Consider the following 14,309-nt stretch of genomic DNA (forward strand, 5'->3'; position numbering starts at 1 on the left):
CCAGTGGGAAATTGGGGGGGAATGTGCACACCTTTCCGATCCCTGCACCCGAACAGACACCTCGGAGACCGTCGGTCCGAGCCCCGCAAAAGCTGGAGGAGCGGCAGTTCTGCCGACGCACTTCGGCTCGGCCCCGAAGCGCTACGGTCCCCGCTCCTCCGGCTCCGAGCGGAGGGCGATTTCGCCCGGGAGCCGGCGAGCAGAGGCAGGAAATAGTTTCCCGGAAGCCCCTCGGCCCTCGCTCGGGGCACAATGAGCGCCGGCCCGGCCGCGGGCCCCGGGGCGAGCGGGGCGAGCGGGGCGCCGGCCACCGAGAGCGGGTCCGCGCTCCGGCCCGCGGCTGCCTTACCTTGCCCAGCAGGGCCTTCGTCCTGGCGCCATCTTCATGGAACCTCACGAACCCGAACAGGCGGCTGTGGGAGAGACACACACGCGGCTCGTGAAGGGCTCCGGAGCCACCACCGACCCGCCCCGGCCCGAGCCCGAGGCCCCGCCGGCGGCCGCGGCACGGAGAGCGCCCAGCCGAGGTGCCCGCCCCGCCGCCGCCAGAGGCGAGCCGCGCGCCCGGCCGCCCCGGAGAGCGGCGCCAGCCCGTCCGGGGCCGAGCGGGCGGCGGCCCGCGGCCCGTACCTGTCCAGTCCGCCGAGCGCCTCCCTCTCCTCGGCTGTCAGGCTGGGGGACGCCTCCTCGCTCTCGCCGCTCGCTTTTCCCGCCGCCATTTTCTTTTCCTCATCACCGAAAGCGGCGGCGGCGGCGGCGGCGGCGGTAGCGAGCGACACTCCGCAGGATTTCATGGAAACGCGGCGAATTCACAACTCCAACGCCGACACCCCCCCGGGCCGGGGCCCGCAACGACGCCCCCAATCCCCGCGCGGGACCGGCACACCAACTTTATCGCCGCCTCCTCCTCCGCCGCGGGCGGCGGCGACGAAAAATCCCAACGCGGCGGCGGTGAAGGCGGCGGCGGCAGGGGCTGCGGAGCCCCCGGGTCGGCAGCAGCGGTGGCCCGGCTGGAGGGTCACATCGCGGGAGCGGGCGAGGGGCAGCCACGGGCGAGGACGGCGGGAGCGGCCGGAGCGCACGGGGCTGGGGGCACAGGAGGGATTTGGTGGAGACACAAACTTCCCCGGCACCAGCACAAAGTTGTTGTAATTGTGTCACACAGCGAACCCCACGCCGCCGTCGTGACCCCCCCCTCCTTGCCCGGCCAGGACCGCCAATCGCGGGGACCCGCTCGCCTCACGTGACCTTTGTTGACTCACGTCAGCTGCGGCTCCACGCAACTTGCTAGCGGCCCGAGCCCCGCCCGCCCCGGCCGCCGTCGACGGGGAGCGGGACGCACGGCTATGCTGGCTTCTGATTGGCTCCTGGGCCCGTCTGTCAGGGGGAAGGGTGGCCCGCCAGAGGGAGCGGCTGGTAGGTTGCGCTCGTTAAATACACTGGGGCAGAGAATGGAGGGTCTGGGCCGTGTCACCTCGGGAGCGGCGGCGGGCTCCAGAGGGGACCTGGGGGGTGGCGGGGGGAGCGGCGGGGAAGGGCGAGGTCCGGCAGCGCCCGCGGAGGGCGCGAGCCTGGAGCCGGGACGCCTCGGATCGCCTTGACCCGGGAGCTCGGGGATGGGCCCAGCCCGCGGCTCCAGCAGCCCCGCGCGCCGTGAGTCCCGGGTGCCCCGGGGTCGGGTAAGGGTCCCGGAGCGCGGCCCCTTACCTTCGCCCTCCGCGGAAGGCAGACACTCCTGGCACCGCTGGAATCATGGCCTCCGCGAGGAGCGGCTGCCGGTGTCCTGCCCGCGGCTCAGGTGCCGCCCCGGGCCGGGCCTACGCTCTCGGCCCCGATCCTCTCGGTCGCGCCGAAAGTGAAGGGGGAAAGGCTCCCTGACCCCCGGCCGGAGGGAATGAAGAGTCACCCACCAGACCACGGCCCCCCGCCGCCGAAGGTCTGTTGGCGGCACTTTGGGGCCCGATGGGCTTGCCACCTGCGTTTTATCTGTGGTTCGTTCCGGTTTTGTAAGAAAAAAGCGGCGACGAGAACTTGTTAAGCGGGATCTCCAGAGTGTTGGTTTCTGTGACTGTGATCTCTGTGGGGCCTGCATGGAAGAGTTGGGGCTACTTGTGGACGGGTCAGAGGGAAAGCAGAATTAAGATCCTCATCGTAGTTTGCGACCCAGAAAAGCCTTTACCACCACCCACCATGCCTTAGACAACAGGAACACTTTCTTGTTCCGACCGTGTCTCCGATACAAGTGAGAATTCACTGCTAGTCTGGTTTTCCATCCGTAGTGTAATCAGGAGAAAAAGCAAACGTGCCTTCCATCCATTACTCTTTGAAAGACATTTAATAAGATATGTCTCGTATAATAGATCTGTTACAGGGCACACCTCTTGTCTTCAGGGAAAGGAAAAGATTCATTAGTGGACATATGAATTTATAAACATGGGCCCATAAATGTCAGTAACATAACCAATACAGAATATATCTTTAACTTGGATTTCAAAGTAAAAGGAAGACAATTTAATGCTGATTCAGTTATCCTAGCAGTATTCAGTGAGAAGCTATGGGAATCCCAACTGATTTTGCACACGGACACAGTTTTAAATTGTTCCCCAGTGACTAGTAACTAGACTAACAAACTGTAGTTTTATATGGATTATATTTCATGTTTAATTACTTTCTCTGAAACACCTCTTCCATTCTTTATGGTGTTCCATTTTATTTGAATGAGTGAGTATAGAGGGCTGAATATCCTCTACAGCTAAATTAACACATGCATTGTTAATTTGTCACAAATAATGACCTTCAAAGCTGGGGAGGTTTTGACAGCACTCTCTCCCCTCAACACACACACACACACAACCACTTGCACAACCAGTGATACAAATTCTGCCATTATTTGGCTGTCTTCTTGGAGTTGATGGTTCTTGACTAAGGCCCTTTCTAAGGATTATAAAGCTACCCACTCCCAACGCTCAAAACCTTTCCCAACACACAGTCATTACTAGGTAACAGCAGGAAAATTTCATTGAGTGTATGCAGTAGGTAGGTGGGACTCATGCAGACCTGGATCAAATCCTTACTCTGCACAGGTGGCGTGACCTTGGGAAAGTTACTTCCCTCTAAGCCAAAACTGTCTAGCACAACTAGATATCCGTCCTCCATCATGAAGTATGACAATTTTTATACAATAAGTCCTAGCACTGTAATTTCTTAGATATCAAATAGTTTATACCCCAGCTGGCCTGGCTCAGTGGTTGAGCATTGACTTATGAACCAGGAGGTCACGGTTCGATTCCTGGTCAGGGTATATGCCCAGGTTGTGGGCTCCATCCCCAGTGTGGGGCATGCAGGAGGCAGCCGGTCAATGATTCTCTCTCATTGATGTTTCTCTTTCCCTCTCTGAAAGCAATAAAGATATATTTTTTTTTAAATAGTTTATAATCTGTCAAATAAATGAACTTAAAATAGGTATGAAGGTTTAGGTCCTCACTGGAGAGAGAAATAGGAAATGAAATGATTTTATAATTATTTCTATGAAAAGTGAATCTGAAAACCCATATAGTAGGCAGAGTGGTTGAATCAAAGGATTGTGGATTGTGGAATCATACAGGTCTAGGTTTGAATCCTAACTCTACTACTTGATAGCTGAGTGACTTTCAAGAAGTTAGTCTACTTTGAGCTGCAGTTCCCTCATCTGTTAAAAAGAAAATATAGCCACTTGACAGCACTATTTTGAAGATTAAATGGTATAAGGTAAGTAAAGTGCCAGACATAATGCACTCAAAGACCTCAAGAAAATAGGAAGGTTGGAATTTCTAAAATCTTAGCTTTCACATTCTGGCTTCTAAATGTATCAATCACCACTCTACCAATCACTTCCTCTATCTCTCCCCAACCTCTGCATGAGCCCAACACTTAGGTGGTCCTAATCTACTTTTTTTTGGGGGGGGGGGGGTGGGAGGGCATATAACCCAACATTGCTACATCTCTCCATTATTGTGAAATTAAAGTTTTTATCACCTAGTACTGATTCTTGTTTCATAATTCTAACTTAATACACTAGGAACTGGGGAGAGTAATTTGAATTTACCAAGTTGATAAGATTAATATATACATGATAAGTCAGTATTTTAAAATTATATAAAATTTGTATCATGCTGAGTGGTATGGACTAATCAGTGCATGGACTAATTAGTACATAATTTGTAACTATTATGTTAATACTTATGTAAGTACCATCAATATTAGAGAAGCAGCCCTTCAATTACTGGAAAATAAATTTAACTTCCTTTTAAACAACTAAATACTTAACCTGAAGCATGTAGGAATATGTAGTTCATTTATAATGTTAGTGCCACATAAACCTATGCAGATAATAAAAGTCACAGAGTCATGATTTATCTAGTCTTATAAATAGGACTATACTTATTGTTAGGTCTGATCAAATAATTAAATTGGTGACCCTAACACTTATCCTTTATATTAGGATCAAAAATATGTTTTTAAAAGTGTACTAGCTCTTATACTTACCAGTGTCTTAAAGATTGTCCAATTGATGTCCAAACACATGGATGTTAGATACAGTATAGGGTAAGGGTTAGTGGGGGAGACAGCCAAATACAGATTATTATGGACTTATTACAAAAACTTCAGTTGTCCAAATCGTTTTGGGACTTAGGAAGAAGTCAAGACACCCACACCCACCAGGAGCCTAGACTTCCACCCTCAGGAGGCTACATGTAATGAGGCACTTCAAATCCCCACCATGCCACTACCAAACTGGGGAGCCTGGGCTGCCACCTCCACCAGTAATGAGGCACCACTCCCCCTTCTTGCTGAGTTGGTGCCAGAGGAAACCTAGTTAGTGGAGAGTCAGGACATTCATGGCTGCCCAGGGGTAACAAGGCCACCCCTGGATGTGTCAGTGGAAACAATGTGGGGAGCAGTAATGAGGCATTCCTGCACCTCCCAGCCAGGGTGGTATCCATGGAGGCCTAAACTCCCATCCACACCCAGCAGTAACAAGGAGACCCTCCCCCTCCACCAGGGTCCGCCGAGGTTGGGTGGGGAACCTGGGCTTCTGCCTAGCAGTACAAGGCAATGCTTTCCCTTTTCCCATCAGTGATGTCAGAAAGGGCTGGAACACAAGACTTAGATAAGATCCAGGGTCTCATAACATAATCCCCAAAAAGTCCGGATCTCAATAAAAAAATCACTCATACCAACAATCAGAATAATCCCAAATTGATTTTGAGAAGACAATCAACAGATGCAAACACTAAGATGAATCAGATGTTCAAATGATCTGACAGGGATTTTAAAGCAGTCATTATAAAAGTGTTTCCATGGGCGATTATAAACCCATTTGAAACTAATGAAAACCTAGAAAGTCTCAGCAGAGAAATAGGAAGTTTCAGAAAATAATCCATATACAAAGAAGAACCAAGTGGAAATTTTATAACTAAAAAATACAATAACCCAAATTCAAAACTCAGTATATGGGCTCAACATCAGAATGGAAGGAATAGAGGAAAGAATCCGTGAACTTCCAGACAGAACAATAGAAATTACCCAATCTGAACAGAAAATAAATAAAATAATGAACAGAGTCTCAGGGATCTGTGGGACCATAACAAGATATAACACTTGTGTTATCAGAGTTGCAGAAGGAAAAGACCCAAAAAGTATACAAAGAAATAATGACTGAAAACTTCCCAAATTCACATGGTCCCTGTCCTAACCTCTTAAAAGAGCTGTATAAATAAATTCTATACTATAATATAGAGTGATTGATGAGTGCTATAAGCTTTGCCCAAATTTCTGTGGATGCTCATAAAAGAGGCATCTTTTTTTTTTTTTTTTTCAGAGAGGACGGGAGAAGGAGAGAGAGATGGAAACATCAATGATGAGAGAGAATCATTGGTTGGCTGCCTCCTGCACGCCCCACACTGGGGATCGAGCTTGCAACCTGGGCATGTGCCTTGTCTGGGAATCAACCGTGACTTCCTGGTTCATAGGTCAATGCTCAACCCCTGAGCCATGCTGGACGGGCAGAAGAGGCATCTTTATCAACTAGAGCAACCAGATAGAGCTCCTAAAGAATTGAAGATGAGCCCTAACTGGTTTGGCTCAGTGGAAAGAGCGACAGCCTGCAGACTAAAAGGTTCCAGGTTCGATTCTGGTCAAGGGCATGTACCTGGGTTGCGGGCACATCCCCAGTAGGGGGTGTGCAGGAGGCAGCTGATCGATGTTTCTAACTCTCTATCCCTCTCCTTTCCTCTCTGTAAAAAAATCAATAAAATATATTTTTTTAAAAAGAATAGAAGATGACTTGGTAGGAACTGGAGGGTGAATGTAGGGGTGTGTGTGTTCTGGGGAGAGGCAGTAACACATCTGCAAAAGCTCAGAAGCCTAAGCATAGAGAGTTCTGGTAAATTCAAGAAGTTGAGTATGGCTCTGACCAAAAGGGAAGGGGAGGATTGGGAGTTGACGTTGGAAAATTAGGCTGTACCATGAGGAGCATAGAAAGGCATGCTAAAGAAGCATACCAATGGTTATACTGATTTTAGGCATGGAAATAATAACTGCAGGGTTGCTATGATGTTAGCGCTGCTGCTTTAAAGAGAAGATTTCCTTTCACCTGGGGTCAGCAGCTGGCACCAAGCTCAATAAATGTTGGCTGACTGATCTAGCCCTTTTGCTAGACCAGTAGTCGGAAAACTGTGACCTACAGGCTAAATCCAGCCCGCCACCTGTATCTGCACAACCATTTCATCACACATTAAAATTACATGAAATTCAAGTTTTGGTGCCCATAAATAAAGTTACATTGGAATACAGTCATGCTCATTCGTTTATGTATTATCTATGGCTACTTGCACAAAACAACACAGTTGAATAGTTGCAACAGAGAACGTATTTGACGCTCTCATCGCTTCACATGGCTGCTTAGTGCCCTACAAATCACAGTGATGCTCTTATAACTTGGCAGTGTTTCAAGTCCCACGCATATAACACCATGACATTTTTTTAATTACAAGTACATCCCTATTATGTCAAAACAGGAAGAAAAAAAAAAAGAAAATGGACTTCAAATGTCATGCTTTTAAAGCACAGCGGAGTGTGGGTTGTTTTATCAATTTTGATAGCAAAGCATTTATTATGCAATAACACCACAGTTTCGCTAAAAGAATACAATCTATGTCAACATTATCAGACTACACTCATCACAATATTCCCAACTGACGGGAAAGCAACAGTGAGAACAATTAGAGAATTTAGAGCAGAATTTCCTCACAAATATAAAAAATGAAAGTGAGGCTACAATCGAAGTCATTTTCTGAGTAGCTCATTTCTTAGCCTAACAGGGAAAGCTCTTTCATTAAATTGTTTGAGTACAACAGTAATGTGTCCAGAGAAATAAAGACTATTAGCCTTGCAGCTAGAACAGTATTTGAAGAGTGGAGGATATTGGGAGCAACATCAAGAGTCCATTAAACAAGGCAATTAACTGAATGGCTTTCCTTGGCTCTTCATGAGTTAACAGAATCCTAATAGTAAATTGTTTATTTAAGGATTAAATGCCTTGTTTGAAGTGACTGAAGAATTAGCTTATGTGAATAGTCTGCATGAAACACTACAGGGGAAAATATTTTCAAAGAAGGTGAAAAAGCACTGATTTGGTACAACATGAAGTGGAACCTGCTAAGATGTGTTACAATTGATGGTAGTAAAAATATGTAAAAAGTAGAAAAACACCTTGAACAAATTGCAAAGCTTGTAGAAATGTAAGGTGTTTAAACCCAATGGCTGTGGGTTGTATTATTCATCAGTAATTATTTTGTGGTAATATTTGAACTTATCATGTGTTATTGAACCAGTAATGTCAATGGTAATTTCGTTTATTTTCATGGACTTAACCATCTTCAGTTCTGTGACTTTATCAAAAGTAGAAACGGGATATACCGACTTGCCAGACCACACAGCAGTTCAACGTCTGTAGCAGTTCAATGTCTGTAGCAGTGGCAAAGTTCTACTGTGATTCTTTTGAGCTCAAGACCAAAATTGAAAAATTTGAATAAGAAGAACAGCGTTCAATCACTGTTATCAAACTGTGAATGGCTTTGGAAATTAGCTTCTGCTGGAAACTTGTTTAATGAATTACGCCATTAACAAGGTAAAACAACACTTATACATGAAATTTACACAGTAGTGAAGTCATTTTAATGACAACTAACACTGCTTTAATTACAAGTAATCTCAATCCTCTTTATACCCTTTTGTGCTCTCAAAAGTTAAAATAAGAGAATTATCCATTCATATACAAATTTGCAGCAGATATATTTTTCCAGCTCAAACTGCAGTTCCAAGCAGCATTTTTCAGACTGCAATACAAGTGCAAGGGAAATTTTCATATTTCAAAATTCATTTAACTGTGCAATTGAGGAGTTTCTACCTGTCAATTGGAGGTGATTAATCTGGATTGTAATGACATACTAAAAGGCAAATATCAAGAGAAGAATCTAATAGGATTCTATAAATGCCTTCCATGCAACAAATATGCTCAATTAAAATCATATGCACATTGATGTCAGTGTTTGGCAGTGCCTATCTGTATAGAAAGACATTTTCAAAAATGAAATACATAAAATCCCATTACAGATTAGCACTAACAGATGAACATTTGCAAGCTAATCCGATGATAGGGAATTCTAATTTTGAACCCTAATTAAGCAACATGTATTCCAAAAACAAAGAATTCCATTCTTCTCATTAGTAGACCTGTATTACCTAAAGTTGTACTCAATTATTGCTATTAGATTTCTAACTTCATCAATAAGATATTTGTGGAAATTATTTTCTCTCTTGTTATATAAAGACCTACATAATATCTTTGCTTTTGCTTCTTGGCCTGCAAAATCTAAAATATTTACTATCTGGACTTTTACAGAAAAAATTTGCCAAACTTTGACCTAACTAATTGGTTCCATGGGGGTTTACAGTTCAAAATGATATATTGTGCCTGGCTGCGTGGCTCAGTGGTTGAGCGCTGACCTATGAACCAGGAGGTCAAGTTCAGGAGGTCACCTTTCGACTCCCAGTCAGGGCACATGCTCAGGTTGTGGGCTTGACTCCCAGTGTGGGGCGTGCAGAAGGCAGCCGATCAGTGATTCTCTCTCGTCATTGGTGTTTCTATCTCTCTCCTCTCCTCTCTGAAATCAATAAAAAAAAATATTTTTTAAAAATGATATATTGCTATTTGACCCTAGTGTGTCCTGACCTAACTTCTCACAAAAATCCCTTCAAATACAGAAAAAAAAGACAAGATTTCACAATCTTAAAGATTAAAAATGACAGTTACCCTAAGCCTTGGATCTGGTAAAACTGATGTTAATTATGAGGCAGTTCGTCCTAAATGGGTGGATCAAGATTGCAGTCATGGTTTACCTTGGCTTCATTTCCTCAAAGACACTGACTGAAAAAGGTAGGGAGCCCCTTATTTAAGGTCCACACCATACCCACTGGAGACCCAATATCTATCTGTCTCCCAACTCAGATTGGTACCTAAACCAAGAGATGGCAGTTTCTCTACCCTTGAAGGGCTGCTCATCAGAATACTGATCTCTACCACCAACCCCACTCCATATCCCCCAGACCTCTTCATGTCCTATTTATCTAGGCAGAAAGATAAAATAAGTGAGAGTGAAATAGAGAGATTGGCAGGATAAGGGGGCGAGGGGAGACTTAGATTTAAAGAGTACAGTTCCCATAACCATAGCTGGCTTCATGGGGTTGGGACCAGTGCAGTTTGCACAGGGCCCCATGATAACAGAGACCTCATACTTGCTTTAATGCTCTGCTGTCACCGTCTTGAAATTCTTAATTTTTTTAACAAGGGGCCCCAGATTCTCATTTTGTATATAACTTGTCTGCAAATTATGTAGCTGGTCCTACCCAAGACTTGAAGGAAAGGCCAATAACTTGAACTTCCCCTAGAGAAGTCTGTTTGAGAACTGTATTGTGTTATGTATCACATCCTATCCTATATAATAAAAGCCTAAGTGGCATCACATGTGACATCATCACAAGATGTCTGCCACAAGATGGCTGCCACAAGATGGATGGCATGGGAGGGCAGTTTGGGGCAACCAGGCTGGCAGGGGAGGGCGGTTGCAGGAGAGATCAGGCCGGCAGGGGTGGGCAGTTGGGGATGATTAGTCAGGCAGAGGCAGTTAGGGGTGATCAGGCAGGCAGGCAGGTGAGCAGTTAGGAGCCAGTGGTCCCAGATTGCGAGAAGGATGTCCCCGATTGGAGAGGGTATAGGCTGAGCTGAGGGAACACCCCTGCCCCCCGGTGCATGAATTTCATGAAAGGTTCAAAAGGTGAAGTCAGACAGCTACACACTCAAGATGAAGATTTTGCCACTACCATAGACAGATGGTGGGTTCAGGGGTAACTGACTCAATCACCTGTAGACAGATTGAGCCCACGGAAACCTTGTCTTATTTGTGGGTAAGGAGAATAATCAATGCTGAGTTAGGGAACAAGAAAAATCAGAATGGGAGGAAATGAGAACTTTTCTTCACTAGGGTCCAGGAGAAAATTTTAGAAACCTGTTTACATCCTTAAAGCTTCTGTAAAAAAAAAAAACAACACACAAAACAGAAGGAATGAAGGAGTTGTATTGAGAGGCAAATCCAATGGGATGAGATGAAAAGAGAGATGGACAGAATAAGAAAAATGAGCAAGTAGTTTAAAAAAGTAGAAATAAGATTAAGCTACACATTGGAGATAGTAAAGAGGAAAAATTATCTGGCAGAAAATTAAACTCAGTGTCAAGAACAAAGCTGATGCTAAGAAATTGAATGGAATTAAAAAGGCAGAGCTGGAAACAATGAGAGAAGATGATAGCTGTGGAGAAAGAGTGAAGAAACTAGAGAACCAACATATGGATAATTTATGTTCCTAAAAAAAGGAACAAAGGCAAATGCAAGAAACATAATAAAAATAAAATAAAACAGACATTTTCCTCAGTTTGTTAGGGGCAAAAATAGAATATTGGGGACGAGCTACAAATATAAGAAATATTAATCATGCTCTGTTACCCATGATGGTTCTGTTCTGATTAGACAGAGTGCATGAAAGAGTGAAGAAAATATAGAGCATCAAATAGGAGAGAGATGGGCAGGGAGCGCCTTATTTAATTCTCATTACATGCCTGTAATTCCTACTTCCCCATGTAATCTTTGTCCTTCTACCCAAGATAAGCAGCTGGATTATGGGGGCTGCAGAGCAGATTTTTGTGGATGGCCTGCTGCTCTCCCATGCTGCCGGCAGGATTGAAATAAATGGTCATATATGACTCAACCCTGCTCTGCTTAATTGGCTCAAGTAGCGACAGGCAGCCCAGGCGCCTTGGTTGTCTGGTTACATGTTGAGGAACAGTTTTTGTTGATTGAAGAGCTCACTGTATTGTAGGCAAAGTCAATAAAAAGGGGCCCTACAGCTAGACAAATCCTGGCAGAAGTTTTAAGCTACAATATTAAAGTGTCCGTAATTGTTCAGGCAAAAAATATGAAATCAGATTGCTCAGGTAAAAAACAAACATCAGACTGTCGACTTCTCTTTTCTAGAATTTTAGAGAGAAAAATGTGTGACCCCAAAATGTAATATACATCTGAGTTTTCTTTCAGGTGCAAAGATGTCAGAAAAACACTCCCTGGTATTTATGGGATCATAAATATATCAACTTCTTGAAAAAATTGGTTTACAATATTTTTCACCAACCAAGAGATGAAGTTAAAAAAAAAAAAAAAAGCTTAAGAATAAAGTCATGGAGAGAGCAGTATGAAGCCAAAATAGGAGTACATCTAAATTATTGCACCATATCTAATTATAAAGCTAAATCTGAATCTCAATGTTTTACTCAAGTTAGATACTGGATTTTTAAAATAATAATAAAACTGTATGAATCTAAAACCCAAGTTAACATTTTCATGGGTTAGAATGGTATATGAGGTAAAGATAAAGTGTGCAGAATTCTGTAACTAAAAAGCATGATTCAAAATATGACATTTCACTCTGGATCCATCAGTTAGATAAAAGTAAGTTAAAGAAAGCTTTTGAAAAACTTAAATCTCTGTGCCAGGTAATATGTTTACTGTATCAATTCAGGAAATAGGTGTAGTAACAAGTACCAGTTTCTCCTTCCCCAAGGTAGCTGCTTTCAACTAGTAGGCTAAAATGCTTTCTCAAACAATGGAGGAGATAAAAACCAAACTAAAAATAAACAAAATGGCAGAGAAATGTTAGTAAATGTCACAGAACAAAATGGCATAAAACCAAAGATTTTAAAATTTAACAATGTAAATTCTTCTTAAAAGACTTGGTTGAGTCCGGCTGTCATGGCTCAGTGTTTGAGCATCCATATATGAACCTGGAAGTCACGGTTCAATTCTTGGTCAGGGCATATGACTAGTTGTGGGCTCGATCCCCAGTGGAGGCCTGTGGCAGCCAGCTGATCAATGATTCTCCCTCATCACTAATGTTTCTATCTCTCTCTCCCTCTCCCTTCCTCTCTGAAATCTATCTATATCTATATCTATATCTATATCTATATCTATATCTATATCTATATCTATATCTATATCTATATCTATATCTATATCTATATCCTAGTACTAATGGCCCGGTGCATGAAATTCATGTATGGGAGGGGGGTTTCCCTCAGCCCAGCCTGCACCCTCTCCAATTAGGGGCCCATTGGGGGATGTCCCACAGAGATCAGGCCTAAACCAACAGTCAGACATCCCTCTCGCAATCTGGGACCCTTGGCTCCTAACCACTCACCTGCCTGCCTGCCTGATCACTGCTAACTGCCTCTGCCTGCCTTCTTGATCACCCCCAACAGACCTCCCCTGCTGGCCTGATATCACCCCTAACTGCTTTCTCCTGCCAGCCTGGTAGCCCCCAACTGCCCTCCCCTGCTGGCCTAATCTCACCCCCAACGGCCCTCCCCTGCCAGCCTGATCTCGCCCCAACTGCTCTCCCCTGCCAGCCTGATCTTGCCCCCAACTGCACTCCTCTGCAGGCCTGATCTTGCCCCCAACTATCCTCCCCTGCTGGCCTGATCTCACCCCCAACTGCCCTTCCCTGCCAGCCTGATCTTGCCCCCAACTGCCCTCCCTTGCCCGTCTTTGCTGGCCTGATCTCGCCCCCAACTGCCCTTCCCTGCCAGCCTAATCTTGCCCCCAACTGCCCTCCACTGCTGGCCTGATTGCCATTAACGGCCTCTGCCTCAGCCCCCACCACCATGGCTTTGTCCAGAAGGAAGTTGGATGTCCAGAAGACGGCTGGTCTACTCGGTCTAATTACCATATTACCCTTTTAGAAGTATATATAGATTATATTGGACTAGAGGCCCTGTGCACAAAAATTTATGCATTCGGGGGGAAGAGGGGGTCCCTCAGCCCAGCCTGTGCCCTCTCACAGTCTGGGACCCCTCGGGAGATAACGACCTGCTGGCTTAGGCCTGCTCCCGGGTGGCAGAGGGCAGGCCCAATCCCTAGGTGCAGCCCCTGGTCGGGCTCAGATTAGGGCCGATTGGGGAGTTGGGGTGCCGCCCCCTGTCATGCACAGAGTGGGGCAGATCGGGAGGTTATGATGCCACCCTCAGTCACAATCAGGGTAGGGCCGATTGGGGGGTTGGGGCACTGCCCCCTGTCACACTCAAGGCAGGGTTGATGGGGAGGTTGCGGCGTCACCCCCTATCACGCACAGAGCAGGGCCAATCAGGGAGTTGGGGCGCTGTCCCCTGTCACGCACAGAGCAGGGCCCATCAGGGGGCTGGGGAGCTCCCCCCTGTCACGCACAGAGCAGGGCCCATAAGGGGGTTGAGGAGCTCCCCCTTGTCACTCACAGAGTAGGGCCAATAGGGGAGTTGGGGCACTGCCCCCTGTCACACACAGAGCAGGACGGATCAGGGGGTTGGGGCACCGCACCCTGTCACAATCAGGGCAGGGCCGATGGGGAGGTTATAGCTCTACCCTCTCACACACAGAGCAGGGCCCGTGGGGGGAGGGCGGGGTTGGGCCACCGCACCCTGTCACACACAGAGCAGGGCCAATCAGGGGGTTGGGGTGCTGCACCCTGTCACACACAGAGCAGGGCCGATCAGGGGGTTGGGGAGCTCCCCCATATCAGGCACAGAGCAGGGCTGATAGGGAGGTTGTGGCTGCGCCCCCTGTCACACACAGAGCCGCAGGGCGATCAGGGGGTTTGGGTGCTGCCCCCTGTCACTCTGATCCCGGTGCCGG

General features: G+C 46.3%; 1 protein-coding gene across 2 annotated transcripts in view; it reads right to left on the reverse strand.

Annotated features, from left to right (window-relative positions):
• Positions 1–1,163, reverse strand: part of KDM6A (lysine demethylase 6A) — a 172,299-nt gene extending 171,136 nt beyond the window's left edge. For both annotated transcript variants that reach the window (XM_081081960.1, XM_081081959.1), the window contains exons 1-2: positions 631–1,163; positions 350–413 (exon numbers count right to left, since the gene is read on the reverse strand). In XM_081081960.1, coding sequence (XP_080938086.1) covers positions 350–413; positions 631–794 — 228 coding nt within the window. In that variant the 5' untranslated portion in view covers positions 795–1,163. The remainder of the gene's footprint in view (positions 1–349; positions 414–630) is intronic.
• Between the last annotated feature and the right edge of the window lie 13,146 nt (positions 1,164–14,309).

The sequence above is a fragment of the Myotis nattereri genome (genome assembly GCF_964212035.1).
Source record: "Myotis nattereri genome assembly, chromosome: X".
In the NCBI taxonomy this organism is placed as follows: domain Eukaryota; kingdom Metazoa; phylum Chordata; class Mammalia; order Chiroptera; family Vespertilionidae; genus Myotis; species Myotis nattereri.